Raw genomic sequence first — 20,115 nt, forward strand, 5'->3', positions numbered from 1 at the left:
GTGGGGGCAGGGCAGGGGGGAAGCAGGTGGCAGGTGGGCGGGAGCAGGGGGACCAGGCTGGCTCCCAGGGCGCGGCCCAGCCCTGCCACCTCCAGCCCACGGGCGCTATCAGGCCTCGGCCTTGGGCCCCAGCCCCCGTGGCCCCGCCCCGTACAGCTCAGCAGGGGGCGGGAGGAAGCGCCTCTCCCCCCTCCCCCCGCGCTGTCTCTGCCCCTTTAAAGGGCGGCGCGCGCGGCGGGGAGGTTTGTCCCTTCCCGGCCGCCGTTCCCTTCTCTCGCTCCCGGCCCTCCCCCGCCCCCGTCCGCCATATTGTGGCCGCCGCAGCTCGAGCCGGAGCCTGAGGAGCCGGAGATGGGTGAGCGGGGCGGGTGGGGAGGCCGCGGCGGTTCCTCTGCGCCCTGCCAGCGGGAGACCCCGGCCCGGCGGGTCCGGCCGCCCCTTGCCCTGCGGCCCGGCCCTGACCCCGCGCCCGTCACCCGGGTCTCGGAGCGCCGGGGTGGGGCTACGCGCCCCTGCTCCCGCCGGCCCCCGGGGTGCCTGGCTCGAGGGGGCGGGTCTGCCCTGTGGGGGGGCTGGTTCCCCCTCCCCCCTCCTCGGGCAGTGGCCGGCGGGGCCGCCGCTGCGTCTAGCTGCCCTGCGCGGGGTGGGGGGAGGCGGCTGGCGGGGCCCCCGCTCCCCTCTGCCTGGGGACACTTCTGCTTATTCATGCCGAGCGCTGCCTGCCCCCCCCCGGTACCTGCCGGCCCCCCCGCCCCGTCCCTGGGTGGAACCCCCCCCCCCCAGCTGGCGGGCTGTAGCGGGCGCGTGTCTGTGCCCTGTTCTCCCAGAGCAGCCCTCACACGGCACCTCTGTGCGAGGTGCCCCCCCCCCCCCGCCTTGTGCCTCGCAGCTGCGGGGGGCCCCAGGGCCCGAGGCAAACACTGCCCCCGCCTTTCACTCCTTGAGTTTGCGGTGGGTCTCCTGGCTGGTGTCTTGCCCCCCAGCAGTGGCGGCGGGACTGCCCCTTTCATCTCGAAAGGAAGGGGCCGGGTCGTGGCATTAAATGTGGCTCGGCCAAGAGTATTTGGTTCGGCTTCTTTATCAGCAATACTTGGTAGATAGGAGGAGAAAGAGATGGACCACAGTTGTACTTTTCATGGATTTTGGGGGGATAGGAATGTTAGGCTGGTATGCCAACTGTAACTTGCACAAGGTGGGGAGGAATCACTTTTTCTCGTGTGTGTGTGTGTGTGTGTGGTTTTTTTAACCAACTCTTTGGAGCTGGGCATTGTCTACTTGTATGGCTGGGAAGTACCTTCTGCACTGGGACCTTTGCCACCCCTAAACAACACTCAGTGTATGTATGAAGATTAAAACAATAAGATTCTTGCTGTCTGCTACTTTCTGCAAAATGATGCTAACCCCAGCCCCTTCCTCTCATTGAACAGAGGAGCTTCCATACTTCCTGAAGGTCGGTGGACCAATTCTCCCTAATCCATGGCATGCCAACTCTGTGTGGTTTTTACCAAAGTCCAGTTCTGAGGCAAAACTTTCACTGTGTATGTGGGCTCAACCTAGGACTGTTTCCTAGCGACTTAGTAGGGAAGAGAGCCTGAGGTCAGCCAGGAATGAGGCTTAAAAATGCTGCTCTGTTCTGCAGCTGTATTTTATCTTGAGGAGCAGACTTCTGCTCATCTTCACCAATGTGGGGTTTTGTTGATGCCCTATTCTTGGCTTCCAACAACTGTTTTAGTGTAAGTGTTTGTGGCTTTGTAGCGTTGCTCTCTGAGCAGCACAAAGAGGAATTACTTTTCTGGAAACTGAACTATATAGCTTACCTCTCCTGTCTGTAGTACTATTGCGTTATGGTTCTTGGGTTGGGGCAGGGGAAGCCCTGGTCTACTGGATGTCAAGAAAACCATTCCAAAACCTTCCAGCCGCACAAGGTTCAAATCCAGCTGTTGCTAGCTAGTCTTCATCCATCCTGTGAATATGGCCTAGTATCAAGTCCCTCCTTAATGAACATGACGGGATCTTGAATTACTTTAAATTTTAATCTTCACAGAAGCTGATTAGATTAGTAGAGGATTGTACAGAATGGAATTCTACTGATTTTTGGTGATGGAGATGCCACATGAGCTGGTGACTGGAGAAAACTGAACTGTCTCCGTGGGCCTGTCTCAACAGCCCCCTCTGCTGTGTTAGAGCATTAAAGTTTTGCAGGATAGTGCCACAGTTATGTTGCCCATATCTAGGTCTTCCATGGGTAATCGGGACCAAACTGTTATAACATCGCTATTAAAATGGCTATAAAGACTGTTTTAAACACTAGCGATTTTAACGTGTAGTGGACTATGTGATTGTTAATCTTGTTGACTATATGCATCCCATCCCTCCCTTGCTGCTTCTGATACAGAGGCAGCAAGGATATGGGGGAGGCAGGAGCTGGTGCCTGTGATGTGGGAGCTGGCTTAAAAGTCAGCACAAGCACTGGATCCTGTGGAATTGCTCGGCCATGCTACTGTCTCTTGGAGGCAGGAGCTGATATGCATGGGGAGCTGGCTCTCTGTACATTCTGGCTCTGTGGAGCTGCCTTCCCCCTACCTCTCCTTTGCTGGTTTACATAGAGGTAGTAGGAGTTGGGAGGGGGCAGATGGGAGCCAGTGCTCAGCTTTGACTCTGCGTTCTAAGCCTACACCAAGGTGGCCAGCCCACAGCTTGCGAGCTGCATGCGGCTCTTCATCCCTGAAAGTATGGCTCGTGAAGCCACCCACGTACCCCTACAGTTGGCCCCTGGTCCCCTGTACTCACCGAGTGTAGGGGAGCTGTCCGGTGTAGCAAGATGGTGGTGGCCAATGGGAGCCTGACGTGGCCAAAAGCCTGCCTGTGGTTTTTAAAGGGGCGGTGTCTTTTCTCAACTCTGGCTGTTGGGGAGCTTTTTTTGGTTGGCTCAACAATTTTGGTGCGGCTCTTTGCATTTTTTTTTCTGTCGCTGTTTTGGCTCTTCATTTAATGGGTTGGCCACCCCAGTCCTACACGAATAGACTGTTAAGGGAGCATGGTATGCTGGGACTGGACAGTGGGGGATGGATCACTTGAACGGAAAAGGGCAATTATCATTCACTCTGAAGCCTCTGGCACTGGATGCTGTTGGAAGGTAGGATATGGGGTTGGATGGTCCGCTGGTCTGACCCAGTAAGACTGTGTTCAAAAGTCAGAAAATGCCATTAAGGTAGGATGGTGTTAACTCTTCCTCTTCAAGCATTGTATCGATAGTCCATGTATGTTTGTCAAATATAGTATTACTGTACTATTGTAATGTGTGCAATGTAGAGACGAGCTCAGCAGATGGCTCTTTGCTGTGCTTGTTGGGCATATAAATGTTATTGGACTGTTTATTTAGCATACCAAGTTTAACTAGATGGGTGGTTGCTTGATTGTATGCATTTTTCTGGAGCATTGAACATGTGTTTAGTAATGTCATAATTGATTGTGTTTTAAAATAGTGCAATAAAAGTAGGGAAACTAATATCCCCATTTAAAAACCCTTTAGTTTTTAATTGTAAGTACATTTCTATACAAGGAAGCTTGGTGTGAACCTAAAATCTCTTATCAGGAGAGAGAAACGCTGACTCCTCAAGAGCACATGTTAGCAAATATGAGTATCCCAGGACTTTATCTACCTCATTGCCTTGAAACTTATCTTGCAAGAAGGCAATCTGGAATAATGCAGTTGTCATGAGCATTTAAAACAGTGTCTGTTTGATTAAGTCAAATGCTTAATCCCCTTGTTTAAGCACTTACTATAGAAACCTAGCTGACCTTACCTGTGGCAGTATTACACATGGTAGATTTTCAACTCTATTAGGGATGTGACAGTGTAAACAATTAATTGATGAGTCTTCACTGTTACTTGCAGACCTCTTCTCTCCCCTCAGAGATGGGGGGGGGGGGGGCGGGAGAGAGACTCTCAGCAGGAGCCTGTATGTGCAGGGAGCTGGCTCCCCTCACATGTAATCACTGAAATCTACACTTTTTAATTGAATTTAGTGAAAAATGCTTGCTAACTTCCCAGAAGAGAACTCTTTTCTTTTCTCTCTCGCTAAGCCAGCTCCATGAGTAGACTGACTGCATGTTCCAGTAATGATGTCACATCACTAGCTTCAGATAGCTAAAACAGAAGGGAATGAGCCAATGGTGACTAGTGTACCAGACAGCCAAAAGAATTGCGTGGATAAGCGTTTTACTAGCACAGAACGTACTGTGTGCAAAGCACACAGCTATGGGATCAAAAGCAGGCTATGCTAAGAAGTTTTCAGTATTCACTCTATATATTTTTTTTTGTTAAACATTCACGAACATGTTTGTTTCAGTTAATACCTACATTGAGAAAATGTGAAGGCTACACAGTCAAACACTTAAAACAGAAGATACCTAAGTTAAAAGAACATTCTTAAGTCATACTCTTGATGGAGTGTTTTCCCTATTGGTGTTTGTAAGTACTACTTAAAAATAGCATAACTAAAATCAGAACTTTTTTGTTTAGGTAATCTGTGCTTCTGAGTAGTTTCTAGTATAGTCAATATCAGTGGGTTTTTTCTTGCATAGTTAGTTGACTTTCCCTGCTGTTTCATGTCTTCCACAATGAGACAAGGTCAACTTGAGAAAAGGTCACAGTAAAATTGAGGATGATATTGGGGGACTGAAAGGCAGGGTCAGTACTAGAAACCACTTTTAACTAGTTATCGTTGATTTCATGTCACTGCTATCCTTTTAAGGTGTTTATGCAACACTAACTCTACCCCTTTGTGGGTGCATTATGACAACTAAAATACAACTTGTTTTTTTTCCTGAAGTTGTAAACATCCTGCAAACTCCCTTGGTTTAGTTAAGAACTCTTCAAGAAGGGAGTTCCTAAGATAAATGTTGACAAGTCCTTATCTGTAGCTGCTGCTGGTAAACCTGTTTGTGGAGGAATCTCTTTGCCAGCTGCTAATGTAAGAGACTGCTCTATAGAAGTGAAACTTTTTTAGAACACTATCCACTTGAATTCTTAAATTCAGAATCCACTTTTATAGCAAACACTTTGTGCACACTGCAATTCAGAACACTATTTCAAAGTAAAGTGAAAAACAATCTTTTTGTAATGTACTTCAGTTACACTAATCTCTGGGAGTTACAAAATTTTTCCAAGTTGGTTTTTAAATTGAATGTCTTTCTTTCAGTTTTCTAATATAGTGGCTAGGCTGAAGAATGGGGAGAAATTTTGGAGTTTTTTTTAATCTACTTTAGGAATACTTATCGTCATAATGTTGAATGGTACAGTGTTCTAACTGAATGTGGCAATTTTTCTGCCACTTCCCAGTAGGAAGCTTGCAATGATGAAGGAAGTGCCTATTAGTAGATGAATGCAGGAGACTTTCATTAATAGTATCGTAGTCTATTTAGCAGAAAACTGTTCAGAATTTTTGTATTGCACATTCATAATTCCTTCCATTAAAGAATCTCAAAGCACTTTATTAATATTGAATTAATACTAGCAACTATTTAGGTGCTGTATAAATCCAAAGAAGTATCTGATGAAACAGCAGGGCAACATACTACTTTAAATAATTTCAGGGGATAGCTGAGTTAGACTGTTACAGAAAAAAAACAACACATGGTCTGGTAACACTTTATAGAGTAACAAAACGTGTAGATGGTATCATGAGCTTTCGTGGGCACAGCCCACTTCTTCAGATGACCAAAGTTATGAGTATGGGATATGAAAACTCAAAATAAATAGGAGAGGGGGGAGAAAGAAAAGAAATTAGCATCTTTCTATTTACTTTGACCTACTTAGGTTTAAGTACTCATTCCCATACTTAATGATGCTCTGTCTCTCACCCCCCCCTCCTTTTTTCCCCCTCCTTCCCCTCTCCTATTTATTTCAAGTTTTCATATCACCTAGTCATAACTCTGGTCATCTGAAGAAGTGGGCTGTGCCCACAAAAGCTCATGATACCATCTGCATATTTAGTTAGCCTATAAAGTGCTACCAGATCAGTTGTTGTTGTTGTTTTTTTTAACTTTAACTAAAGCAGGTTTCCATGATCTAACACCATGTTTCTCGACCAGTTGTAGTAGTACTCTTAGGGATACTCGAAGTCTGGGGGGTACATCAACGCAACAAATGTGTTAAGCTTTACAGTGCTTTATTATTTTTGGACTTTTTACACCCAAAAATGTCATTGCCCACCTGGCTATGATTAAGTTGTTTAAACAAATGTGGTACAATGGTAGAGAACTTTTGTGCCTAAAAACTGTAGGTACTGGGGATACTTTTTTTAAAGGGGGTAATTGATTTAAAAAAAAAAGAAAAGAAGGGTGGGACATTGATCTAACATACTTGCAAACACACCAGTCACTTAAGATTTTCATGGAATAGTCCTGATATTATAGGATGGTAATGGTTAACTCAGGGGTGGCCAACCTGTGGCTCAAGAGCCACATGCGGCTCTTCAGAAGTTAATATGTGGCTCCTTGCAAAGGTACCAAATCCGGGGCTGGAACTACAGGTGCCAACTTTCCACTGGGCTGGAGGGTGCTCACTGTTCAACCCCCAGCTCTGCTTTAGGTGCTGTCCCCTCCACCCTTTCCCCTTAGGATCCTGCCACTTCCCACCCTCTGCACTGAGCCTATCACACCTATGCTTCTCCCCTCCAGTGACTCCCACTGAGAGCTGATCACAGTGGGCAGGAGGAGGAGTCACTGACTAGTGGAGCTGCCAGTGGGTGGGATGTGCTGAGAGTGGTGTGGGGGGGGAACTGATCAGGGCTGGTGACACAACTGTTGCTCTTTGGCAATGTGCATTGGTGAATTCTGGCTCCTCAGGTTTAGGTTGGCCACCCTTGGTTAACTCCTCCATCAGACCCATGAAATGCCCATCTCTGAGAAGGGAGTGTGTATTCTGAAGTACTTTTTTTTTTTTTTTTTTAAACTAAGCCATTCCTTCAGAAAACTGTCTGTGGAAGGGGCAGGCATTTAATCAGAAACAATCCCTTCAAAGAAAGGTGCCTACTGAGTTTCACCTTGGTGTTTGTTAAAATTGCAGATTGATCTGTTTCCTGTTGAGTGTCTGTGGGCCTGTTGACCTGGAAGATAGCTGTGTATTTCACTGGAAAATATATGGTAGTTCCTTATCTGCTGCAGACAGCTGTTTGGTAGTCTGCAAAATAAAGTTGGGTTTGGAAGACACACTTCTAGACAGAAGAAGAAACTTCAGTGGAAAAGTTTCCTTCCCCATTTCTCTGAAGCTTGCAGATCTTGATGACTTATCCTTCAGATATGCATACAATGCGATCAGTTTGTGTTGTGTCTGTGTATTGTAAAGCTTTGGGCACCAGATAGTGAAAATATGCTAGCTACACACATACAGCATATAGATAGGATCTCTTATAATGGTGAAGTTTAGAGGCGTGTGATGTTGTAATTCAGGTGTCTAGTCCACTGACTTCTGTATTAGCAGTGCCCTTTATACTACAGTTTCAACACTTTATTGGTGTGACAACAAATCAGGCAAATGTTGACAACACACAAAAGACCCTAAGTCTGTCAGAGGTAGGTATGAATTGTGCTGTGTGTTTTGTTCTGTGTGTCTATTTCTGCTCCAGAGATGAGGTAAGAGCATAACACTAGGCCATTTCTGCCACCTTTCTCCCAGGAATGTGAATGGGTTTTGCTCTTCCATTTTCCCCTTGCTTTTCAATAGAGAGACTTACTCTTCTTTAACTTGAGTATCTGGTCTTACTAATTGGCTTAGTAAGCAAATCTGCTATTGGTCACATCCTAGTGTCTGATATTACTGATTAAAATAGGAAATCATGCTAACTGCACTTCATTTAGGTGTGAAGTGTTGGACTGAAATGCTGCAAAGCCAGACAGGGTTCGACCAGGTGCTTGGGGCCCTCTGGCTTCATAATATAGAAAGAGCTTTTTAAACTTGGGGACTGCTCACTGTCCTGAGCTCATAGAAGGTGCTACTCATTTGTTCCACACGGGTAAACAGTTCAGTGCAGTTCACAGCACCAGGGTCTCTTGGATTATATCAGTCCCTGTCTATTCTGGATGTCTGTATAATCATCCTACTGCCCTTGTAAGTGGGCAGGGGGAAGGGATTGTCCTCCATGCCAGTGTTGTTCTGGGCAGCTAGGGTAGATCCCTCTTTATTGGAGGTAGCTGTACTTGTGGTGCTCTTGCCTTGAACTCTGATGTGCCCTGAGATGGACAGTTCATGGATGTGTGCGATGTTGTGTGGAGAGGGGAAGTACTTGGATGTTGAAGTGTGACGCTTTGAAACCTCCAAATGTCTGGCAACTTGCCTTGGATGCTGTGAGTTCAGGGATATGCAAAACATGAGGGTGAAATGTGTCTGGCTCGCTTGGCCCTAGCTCACCCACTCCATGACAGACCTGTGGTCTGTCAGTGTTGACAGGCTGCTCTGAGAAATGTATGCAAACTACAGGATGCTTTTTGTTAAACTGCTGCAAGTTAGTTATTCTGACAGCTATTCTAATAATATGTTCCAGAATATGTCAAGCCAGTAGAATACCAGGAGACTTGAGGCCAGCAGTGACCAGGCATGTCTTTCAGCTGTGGGTTTATGGGAGCAAGGAAGGGCTATGGAATAGCAATAGTGTGGAAGCTCTGAACTTAAACAGGGAGGCAGGTCAGAAATTGAGTGGTTCCTTGGGACTTAGTTGAGTTTCTTTATGAAACTTATCTAACATGAAGATTGGTAGAATTGTACTTAGCAATTATTAATCAGTGAACGTTGCTGGTGTTTGACACAACTTATTTGGTGCCATTTTAGGGTCCTTGCCCAACTTCACAGCTGGTCAGTACTGCTAATGCAAGTCTAATGCTTGGTAAAAATATACCTATGCTGGTGGTGCTACAGTTGCATACAGTAAACATGATACAACTATTATGGTCTCTTTAAATTAAGGGTGTTAAATTGTGTGTGTGTAGCTAATGGAGTTAGTTGATGGAATTTCCATCAACTAGTTAAGGGGGGAAACTGCAGAACTGCTGTGGGGTTAGCTCCCAGCCCTGGGAGCTAACCATTCTGCAACTCTGCCTTTTAAATGTAGTAAGAGCCAGGTGACCCGGCTCTTACTACATTTAAAAGGCAGAGGTGCAGCATCTAGGAATGGGTGTGAGCCAGGACAGCTGAATCCCAGCTTGTACCTGATCCCCCTGCTCCAGAAGGCAGTGCTGGGGGGAACTGGTTTTGAAGTTGGCTCCTCCCAGCACTGGCTCCTGCTTCTCTTCCTCTCTTCTCCCCCCGCCGGCCACAAAGGGGAGAAGCAACTAATCCAGTCGTGACTCAACTAGTTGCTTACATCCCTACTTTAAATCCTGAGGATGTGGCCTTTTATGGAGGGTGTCTGGTAGCACGTGTCTACTCTACCCTGGTTAGTAATAGCCTGGCTTTGTGAAAGGGTGTTTAGCACACGTGTCTACTCTACCCTGGTTAGTAATAGCCTGGCTTTGTGAAAGGGTGTTTAGCACACTTAATAACATGGATATTTTAGCCTAATGTAATTGTTTCCTTTTTCTGTCTGCCTTTGCCTCTGACTCAGCAGCCCAAGTCCTGATTTAGCTATGTGAGTCCCTGCAATGACTCAGCTAGGAAGCTTTTCACCAGCTTCCAAGAGGGAAACTGTGGAGCAGGCATGCTCTGTGATGCAGGGGGTGAGAAGAACAGCCTGATCCAGCAGCCCTAGGCTTACCACATGGGAGGTTTGTGGTGAGAGGAGAGGGGAGATGGTAGCATGTGTTGGCTTGCACCCAAATGATTTGGGGGGGGGGGTGTCAGACAGTGAATGGACCAACTTTAGGTAGAACAAAGGGAGAGCTGTTTTCCTTTAGCACTAGTGTATGATTAGGGTTATGGTGTTTGGGGAATGTGGGGAGAGATGAGCCGCTTCTCTAAAGTTATAACAGAACATTTTAAATTAGCTTCACAAAGCCTCAACAGGATTTAAATCAATGACTTTACTTTTTATTTAAATGCTTCCACCTTGTTTCCAGATGTGAGGAACAATCACTGGCTAAGAAGGTATGGTTTGTCAATCACTTAGGCTGAGGATACACTATTAATTTTAGTAGAGTGGTTGGATACCATGATGTTGGACATAAGATTTTAACAGATGATCTTTTGGTAATCTTCCAGAGGTTTTCTGGTGGAAATGGTCTTAAAGGCAATTAAAAATGAATCTCTCGGCTAGCCTGTCAGCCTCTCACTGGAAAAAGGAAAATAGTCCAACTGTAGAGCGGTGTGTGTAATAGTGTAATATTAGTTTTCCATAACAACCTTCCTTTAAAAAAAATCAGTAATGTAACCAGATAAGACTGTTATATTTTGCTATAACTTAATCAATACTCAAAATACATTCACCTGCTTAAAAAAAAAAGACCTGTCTATTTTATGTATATTAACCAGTGATTGATATCTGATCTCCTAAATGTGTATTATCAGATGTCATTTGATAAAATCACCAGAAACATGTCACGGGTTTCAGAATGAGCATCATTCTATCATGTGTAACATCCTGTTAAGCTGAAATTTGATGACTTCCCATGTAATGCTGCTTTTGACACTGCTTTTGACACAAGTTCACAGTTGTAATGAGATTGTTTCTGATGTTTTCCCTGGACAGGATTTGTAAACTTGTTTAACTTAAATGTCTTCTCTCCCCTCCCCATCCCCACCATACACACATCCTGCTTCCAAAAAACCTTCTAGGTATGATTTTTAAAGTCACTTCCATTCTGTCTCCAGAAGAAGAGGGAGGGCAAAAAGAAATCACTCATAATCCAGGCAATCACTATCTGTCTTTTTTCGGAGGATTGTAGCACATAATTTACAGCAGCAGTTCCCAATTGCTGGTCCGGTGCCAGGCCAGGGCAGCTGTCAAGCTGAAGCCAACTGCTGTATGACAGCTCTGAATACGCAAATAAATTGTTTGCATGCCAATGTTTGTGAATGAGCTTGCTGGTCTGCGGGGTAGCTGTGTTAATCTGTAATTGAATAAACTTCAATTAGTCTTGCAGCACCTTAGACTAACCAGCTATATAGATGGTGGTATGAGCTTTTGTGGGTACATCCCAATTCAGATGAAATATTCAGGAAGGACACTTACCACTTGATATGCACAGCCTGTTTCTTAAATCTGTTTAGTAGATCATTTTAGCACTGAATGTATTTGATATGTTTGGCATCTTGGGGACTAATAGCAGATTTGATTGGAGGTACAGAGCTCCAGGATTCTTGATGAGCTCTATATAAATGCAAATAATATCTCTCCTACTCAATGGAACTGCTGTGAATGAAGTCACTGCACTCAGAGGCTCCTTAATCATGGACCGTATCTTCCTGTGTAAGAACATGGTGTCAAAGAGGAGTACTTCCATCTGGGGGAAGAATGAAATCTGCCCCATGCTTGGCCAGAGTGGCAACTTTTTTTAAAATCTGCATGTTCCTCGCTTGAATGAAGAGTGAGTTTCATTTGTATGATGAAGAAGCAGCTTCTCAAATGTGCTTCATCCTCTGACAGTGGAAGAGCCAAGAGTGCTAAAGGTTAACAGTGGGGAGGGGGATTGTGATTGTGGGGTGTGTGTTGTGTATGGGTTTGTTTGTGTTAGGGGCTGGAGTGGCAACCCTCAAGACTGATTTCTTTAGCCATGGGACAAGCATTGTCTAGGCAGAATCAGTGTAAGCTTCACCTATGCTGCCTTGCTAATGACAGTCCTCCCTGCTTGGACATCTGCTGCCTGGGAATTAGATATGCTCTGGTTCAAGCAGGAATTAAATCCGGGAAATCCTGTGGCCATGATAATCTGACCTCCTAGACCGGTGATCATGATGGCTTTATAATCTCTGAATTCAGCTGAGACCTTCCCAAATCTGTGTACAGTCAGTGACCAGCCATCATATAGCTTAGTGATCATCCAGTTGTGAAACAAACTGGAACATTAGTGCCTGTAAAGAAGGGTAAAATCACTTGTGGCATTATCTGAAAGGTGTTGGACCTTGGGTGGCAAGGAAGGCGGAGTTTTTAGGTTGCTGTGCTTTTTCTAATTTTCAGTAAAACTCTGTTGGTCCGGCATCTGTTGGTCCGGCACGCCTGATGGTCCAGCACCATCAGGAACCTGGAAGTGCTCCGGGCAGCCGGACCATTGAGCTGCTGGTCCAGCACCATCAGGAACCTGGAAGTGCTCCGGGCAGCCGGACCATTGGAGCTGCTCTGCCCCCAGCTTCCCTGATTCAGCCGCTGCTAAAACTGACCGGCGGCTGAAATGGGGAAGCCGGGGGCAGAGCAGCTGGAGTGCTGCCGGGTTGGTCCCGTAGCGCTGCCCCTCGGGGCTGCGGGACCAACCTGGCAGCACCCCAGCTGTCCCAGATTCAGCCACTGCTGAAACTGACCAGCGGCTGACTCCAGGAAGCGTAAGGCAGAGCTGCTCTGCCCCTGGCTTCCTGGAGTCAGCTGCTGGTCAGTTTTAGTAGCGGCTGACTTGGGGACACCTGGGGCAGAGCAGCTGGGGAGCTGCCGGGTTGGTCTCGCGGCGCCATGGGTCAGCCGCTACCGGACCAACCCGTCAGCACTCCAGCTGCTCTGCTGCAGACGTCCTCGATTCAGCTGCTGCTAAAACTGACCAGCAGAAGCTGAATCAGGGACGCCTGGGGCAGAGCCGGACTATCGGAAGCGAGGGGGGGGGCTATGAGTCTGGGGTGGCATCCCCTCCACCCAAGACTCCTTATAGCGCCCCCCCCTTCCGATAGTCTGGCAAATCTGATAATCCGGCACCCCCTGGGTCCTAAAGGTGCCGGATTATCGGAAGTTTACTGTAACTATATATGCTACAATCTTAGGTATACCATCAGAAGGGAGAAATAAGGTTGCTGGACCTGGCCCACAAGAGGGCAGCTAGGATACTAGTAATATGCACTTTTCTTTGCTATTTATTAGGCAGGTGGCAAACTTAGGCAAAATTAGACAAACTTAACCAGTTTGTAACACCTGCCACTCAGGGATCTTTGATTTCCAAATGCTAACTCTGCCTCACCGGGAGCACCATGAGACTCTTTTTTTTTTTTTTTTTTTTTTTTTAAACTTGAGGCAGGCAGAAAAGGAAACTGAACTAGAGAATTTTTGACATGCTGGGGTAATGCTGCATGATGCAAGAATTAAAGGAGCCCAGATCCCCAACAGTGGTGTCTAATTTTTTCCATCCATGTGCAGAATACATCTTGTTACATGCACTGAGGTATCTACAGATGTGCACCCCCATTCGACAACGTGTGTTTCTGCTGTGAGCTCTCTGCTAATCAGCTGGGCAGCATTTGAATCTCTCCTGGGCAGATGCCCAAGCACTCAGCTTAGGACATTGATTCACCAACAACTAGAGTGTTGCTGCCCTTGGCAATGTGAGATGCCGGTGGTGAGGATCAAGAGTACGTTAGTGAAATGAAGTGCAGTAGGCTTTACATGCTGCCTTGCTGTTCAGGTTGCCCTTCTCAGGAGTCTTCTGTCTTCAGGCTTGTGTCCATGTTCTCACTTTCCCTTGAGTCTTCTCCAACCACAAGACAAACAGCTTGCCAGAGGAGGGCAGGAAGTGGCTCTTGGCGGCAGCAGCAGTGGCTGACGAGAATGCCAGTGAATTTGCTACCAGACATAGAAGCCATTCCACACTTTGGAGAGAGATCAGGCAAGCAGAGCATGTTGCTTGAGCAACATTCTGGAGAGACTTACTCTTCTGAAGCCTTTCATGACAAGGGTTGTTTGTTTTTACATTATCTCTTTGCATTTGCTTTCCTTGAAAGAAACACAGTAGTTCAGCTGGGAATCTCAGACTCCTGACTGGTTCCCTACCCAATACATTTTTTCTTCACATTCCTTAGACAACTTTATAATTTTGAGTAGTGACCTCATTGGATTGTGACTTAATGGGTAAGACTGAGTCAGTGCTTGTAGAGGGGGAAACCCTTTCCCAAGGAGAAATCAAGGTGACTCAATTGGTGGCACCCTTCTAGTGAGTCAGAACATTAATTTATCTTGTAAAATCTTTGGGATCGTCCAGTCAGAGGTGCCAAATACATACAACATTTCTAGATTTTCAACATCTAAAACTGTAGAGTATTTTAAAAAGAAGAGTGCTGATACCCAAGTGTACCTTAAACTACAGTCTTTCTAGTTTTGAGAAATGTAGTAGCTTTTTAGAGCACCAAACGTAGGACAATAAAATACCAAGTGGAAGTTTGTGGGTTGAGTGGCATTTAACATCTGTCTTCAATACGTTAGGCTGTCCTGGAGCTTTAACAGCTTAAATCTTTAGCTGCTTGGAAGAGCTATGCGAATAGCAGATATTTGAGCAGTGATGAAGTTTGGGTTAACACTGACATGGCTTGACTTTTAGGTATGCTGGGTTAATAGGGACTTTTTCAATGGAACAAACTTAGAAAGAAGGAACTTGTGCACAAAGCAACATTTCTTGGCAAGCTGTTCTCTGTTCTATATATTTGCATAGACTGAGGTGCCGTACTTCACAGCCCAGCTTCTCCTGCTGCTTGAGTGTAGTGAAACCCTAATACTGTATTTGTGACCTCAGTTGCCATAGAAATGGGATGTCACACATTCAACATTACGACGACGTCACTAGAAGATCAAGCAGAAGACACTGGGAAAGATTAAAGCATTTAAAGTGAATGTGTACAAAAATAATGGAAAATAGTGCCAGGTATAGGAATGTCAGAAGCCTGTGCTTTGTGTTAGTCCAGTGGTCCCCAACCTTTTGGGGCTTCTGGGGGCAGGGCCACATCTGGGCCACACACCCGGGGCTGGCACTGCACCTGTGCCACGCAGCCGGGGTGCCCACAGCCCAGGGCATGAGAGTGGCTTGGGCTGGTCCCGGTAACTTGGTGGGTGCACATAAATGTCCCGGCAGGCACCATGGAGCCCGTGGGCACCGCGTTGGGGACCACTGTTTTAGTCAGTATGAAAAATCCCTCTTGAATAGCTTGGTGCATCTATAGGGCCTCTCTGCAGTGACCCAGCATTAGTAGCTCACTCGAATCCATAAGGCCTCTTTCGGGTGAGGTACAAGGCAAACTTGGCACATACTAAGAATGTGGATCCTAATGAGACTTCCATCTGGTGTTGGTCTCCCTGAACAGTTTCCCTGGCTCCCAGAACCTCAGAGCTGTCCAGAGTGCCAAGGCATGCCCAGGGGGGAACAGATTGGGATTGTGCAAACTTCCAGGCAGCTGAACTGTCCTATGTCATTTGGCTATTTATGACTAACAGGCTAGTAATCCTGTATGTTGTACTAAACCATTTAGCCATTTTTCTCCTCCCTCTTGCTTTTGTGCCTGTTTGTTAAAACTGCCTCTAACTTGAGACCCCGCTCCTTGAAGGGGAGGTCTTGATCTGGAATGTTTTAGGATGGCTTTGTAATCTTTAGAACACAACTAGCTGTTATGGCTGTAAACAGTAACTGCAGCCATTAATGTTAACGTAGCTGAATGGTTACTTATAGCTGCTGCATTTTCATTCCAATTAAAGATTAGGGGCAGACCACTTATCCTGGCATTTCTAGCGTGCCTGTTCTGACTTCTAGATACAAAATTCATAGTCTTAAATTTCAATCAATTCTACCCTCTGGTTTAGTTGCCATGACCTGCCTCTTTTCTCAGTCAACCTTAGTGAGAGGCACGTGGGAGAAGTTAGTTTGCACTTGGTCTTCACGTCTCTCTCATCTCTCCAAGTATGACTAACCACACTAAGGATGTGAAAGGTTAACCAGAGGGGGCTGCTCCATGGATAAGGGAGCTCTAGCCCATCTGGAGCAGCCCCTGTCTACAGCGGGCCCAGGGACGTGGTGGGCAGGGGCTGCTCCAGCTGCACTAGGCCAGCCCCTGTCCTCTGGGCTCAGGCAAGTCTCTGCCCACAGTAGGCCTGGATGTGCAATGGGCAGGGGCAGTCCCCACACCCTTTTTGATCAGTTAAACATTACATTTAATCGGTTAATAAATTACATGGGGGTTTTACTTCCCTAGCATATATAATGCAGTGCTTTACTCAAGCTCACTAGTTAAGTATATTCTTGGCAAATTCCCAGTTATTCCTCTGAATTTTAGATTAGGGATGTTAGAACGTGTAACCATTAAACAATTTCAGTGGTTACAGGCAGGAGGGAAAGGGGGACAGGCAACTCCCCGGAAGCCCGTTCACGCAAGTAGCTGGCTTTTATGCTGGCTCCCCACATGTACCCAGAGCCTCCACGTAACTGAAGTTAAACAGGAGCCCAGTCTGATCAGATAACTGTATACACAGTTAAGCTTTCACATCCCTACTATACACATGTGACAGACCCAAACCAAATGAATGACTAGATTAGCCTTCAGTTCATTCTTTTTCCAAGGGTTTAAAAAGTACATTGGTTTGAAGTCGGACAGGGAAAAAACCCCATCCATAAAACTATACTGTAGATATGAGACCTGGCTGTGACACAGGGTGACACAATTCTACACTATTATCCTAACAGGATTAATCCCCTAGACTGTCCAAGCTTTTGTCCTAGTCATAGAAACTTCGTTAGGTCTTTCCTGTTACAACAGTTACCTGTTATAGTTGGGGTCCCTCAGCTAGAGTAGTTAATAGGCCGACTGCAGGCAAAATTTGGACTGCTAGATGCTTTCGACCAGAACATGAACATTTTTATTTAAAAGCAACAGCAGGGATGATTTCTTTGGAATCTAGATCTTGACTATACATTGATCAAGAAATTTGGACCTTGATTAAAAAAATTACTCCAGTTCCTTGGCTTAGGTGTAGTAGAAACAGGTACCTGGTAAATGTGAAAATGCACTTTGGTTTGAAGAGGGCCCAACGGTAGTTCGGAAGGTTGTATCATCTGCCAGTGATAGAAATGCTTGGAGTTATTACACACGTTTTCAGGCTGTATACACTTTTCTAAGCAGCAATCCAGGATCACTAAATTAAAAGACTAAAAGTGTCTTGTTTTGAGTACTGTGTCTGAGAAGGTAAGCCTACCAGTGCAGAACAAGCAGGCTTTTTAAAAGGATTTTCATTCTTTGATTTAACTACTCTTCTATCAGTGAGGAACTGCCTCTTTCTGGGCTCTGCGACGTTAATCAGTATTAGAAGTAAACCGTTTTTGCCGTCTTGCAACCCATCCTGCCACTCATGCAATCTATCATGTCTTCTGTTCTCTGGCCATCAGTTATCCTGCTTGTCCATTTCCCATCAAGGACAGCATGGGCATAAGGTACTGTCTGCTTGTGACATGCTTGCTTGGAGTGGTGATTTCATGTTCACAGGTGATTTCTCTTGACTGTTTAACCTGCCTTGACATTATTGGACACTTGTACATCTCATTTGTATGACCTGCTATAATAGAAGCTGACCCGAACACTGGGTCTCTGAAATTTGTCCTACACTAAGCCAGTAACTTGCAACTTAAATTACACACTGTCTTGAAAATCTTTCCATTTAATGCATCTTGACTAAGCCACTCATACCTCCCATAACATGAGGGGCAGAAGCCTGGCAACACATAGCTTGCTGTGGTCTCAGATTGGGATGCAAGCTTTCATACTTACCTCCAATATTCCCTCTAAGCTCTTCCATCCATGTGTGGAATCATTTTGATGTGCATAAGGGCATGTGCAAATGTGCATTACCAGTAAAACCAAAAACCTAGCTGTGGGCATTCTGCTAATCAGGTGGCATTTGAATCTGAGCAGCCGCACAAGGGCACAGCTTACAGGGACCATTGCTTACCTCTTTGGTCTGCTAGGGATGGTTAAACAAGAGCCACCTAACACTTGACAAGTAATTTTGTGCTTTTGAAGAATGCTTGGTGAGTGCACAGGAAAACCACTTCAAATCAGCTTCACTTAAATCTAGGCTACTGCTAGCATTGGTGAGCCTGACCAAGGGGGAAGGACTGTACAAAGGAAAGTGAGCTCTGCAGTAGAATGACCTGAATGTTGTGAAGGAGAAACGAACAACTTTAAATGAGATCTTTCATCCTGTCTATGCTGCAGTTGCTACTTTGGGGTGCCTAGCTCGCAGTGGTCTTCTAGTATAGATCATAGTGTGTACCCCAGTATAACACACTGATGGTGTTTGCCTAGAACACCCTTCCATGATGATGTATTCCCCTAACTCACTGAGGCCTGTGGCTGAAACTCACCTAGAAATAAGAGGGAGAGTCTCTAGAGAAGACCGGTGTGGGTGGAGTAGTACTGAGGTAGGACTCTTAGGAGCAGCCAAGCTTTTTTTTTTGGGGGGGGGGGGGGAGAAAGAGACTTGAACTGACTTTATTTTGTGTTCTCCATGCATGCTTTTACTCTACATTCTGTAGATTGTGTCTTAGAACATGTTGGGAATAATACCTGCTCGTAGAATCCTAGGGCTGGAGGAGACCTCAGGAGTCATCGAGTCCAGCCCCCTGCCCAAAGCAGGACCAACCCCAACTGAATCATCCCGGCCAGGGCTTTGTCAAGCCTGGACTTAAATCTCTAGGGATGGAGATTCCACCCCCTCCTTAGGTAACCCATTCCAGTGCTTCCCCACCTCCTAGGGAAAGTGTTTCCCTAATATCTAACCTAGACCTCCCCCGCTGCAACTTGAGACCATTGCTCCTCCTTCTGCCACCTGTCACTACTGAGAACAGCCTCTCTCTACCCTCTTTGGAATCTCCCTTCAGGTAGTTAAAAGCTGCTATCAAATCCCCCCTCACTCTCTTCTCTTCTGTACATTAAAGCCCAAATCCCTCAGCCTCTCCTTGTGGGTCATGTGCTCCAGCCTCTTAATCATTTTGGTTGTCCTCTGCTGGATCCTTTCCAATGTGGCCACATGTAGCTTGTGCATGATTTGAAACACTAAACACATGGCTTGGCTGAATCTATACTCGAATAGCGCATTTTTAATGCTGTTGAGGCAGTACAATGTTTACATAAACTGGATACTGCTGAGAGATTTATGTCCTTTTACATCCGAGTTCCTTTTTTCTGGATAGTTAGCGCCGATTGCTCTCCCTGTGCCAAATACAAGAATGTTTGTTTTTGTGAAATTAGAGTGGAATGTTAGGCACTAAAGTTTAAAATATTCTTATGAAACACATGACTAATTCTAACAGAATAATTTCCAGTACTTCTCAGAGCTGAACACAATCAAATAATTTAGCTCTTTGGACAAGCTTGGCCTACATGCCATTCCAAGCTGAATTATGTGGTGCATACTTGTAATATTCTCTTCTCCCCCCCCCATCTTTTTTTTCCAAAAGGGGCCCGGAAATAGGCTGAATGAAGTGAATTTTGCTGGAATGTTTTATGCTTTTAAAAAAACAACAAATTGTCTAGTAGCACCTTAAAGACTAACAGAACATGTAGATGGTACCATGAGCTTCCGTGGGCACAACCCACTTCTCCAGATGACTGGAGTATTGACAGTCCAGATCTTTTATGCCTTGTCTAGACTTCATTGTCTTCCGACACTTTTTGTGCTCACCACTGAGTGGTTAGGAGTGGATTATGCAGTGTTAAATTTAGGAAGTGTGAATTTCATAAATTGCAACAGCTCCCTACTTTGCAACATAAAATGAGTCTAAATGGAATGTCTCAGAGTTCAGTGCAACACCTTCTGCTCTGAAATGTCTGAGTATATGCTGTTGTGGTTACTGGCCCATTGAATTCTTGACCGATTGGCTTGCAGTAGAGGATGGGAGGCAGGGAAGGAAGAATAACTTTAATGCTGTTTACTTTGTGCACCTTACTACAGTCTCAAATCTAAAGTATTGAAAACTAGGTAGCTTCAGGCTCTGTCTCCTGGGAACAGTGGAATAGTTGAGTGAGAAGTCTACCTCTGAAGTAGAAGCCCAGGTTGCTTTTCAGAGGGGTAGGTCTGTCATTCTCTAGCTGATAAAATAACCTGCCAGTTGTAGGTCAGTAATGCACTTTCCAGTAAGTTGAATATCTAAACTGCATCTTGTGGTCTTAAGAGACTGTTAAAGTGAACTGTTCTGTGCAAGGGCGCATGAGTGGTGCCCAGTTTCCTTGGAGAAGGA

At 45.6% G+C, this 20,115-nt stretch overlaps 1 protein-coding gene across 1 annotated transcript in view; it reads left to right on the forward strand.

The window, feature by feature from the left end:
- The first annotated feature begins 214 nt into the window (after window positions 1–214).
- KPNA6 (karyopherin subunit alpha 6) overlaps window positions 215–20,115 on the forward strand; it is a 44,133-nt gene continuing 24,232 nt past the window's right edge. The window contains exon 1 of the mRNA XM_075908964.2: window positions 215–355. Within this exon, the coding sequence (XP_075765079.1) occupies window positions 352–355 (4 nt within the window). The 5' untranslated portion in view covers window positions 215–351. The remainder of the gene's footprint in view (window positions 356–20,115) is intronic.

Source organism: Pelodiscus sinensis, chromosome 26 (assembly GCF_052426305.1).
Source record: "Pelodiscus sinensis isolate ZL-2025 chromosome 26, ASM5242630v1, whole genome shotgun sequence".
In the NCBI taxonomy this organism is placed as follows: domain Eukaryota; kingdom Metazoa; phylum Chordata; order Testudines; family Trionychidae; genus Pelodiscus; species Pelodiscus sinensis.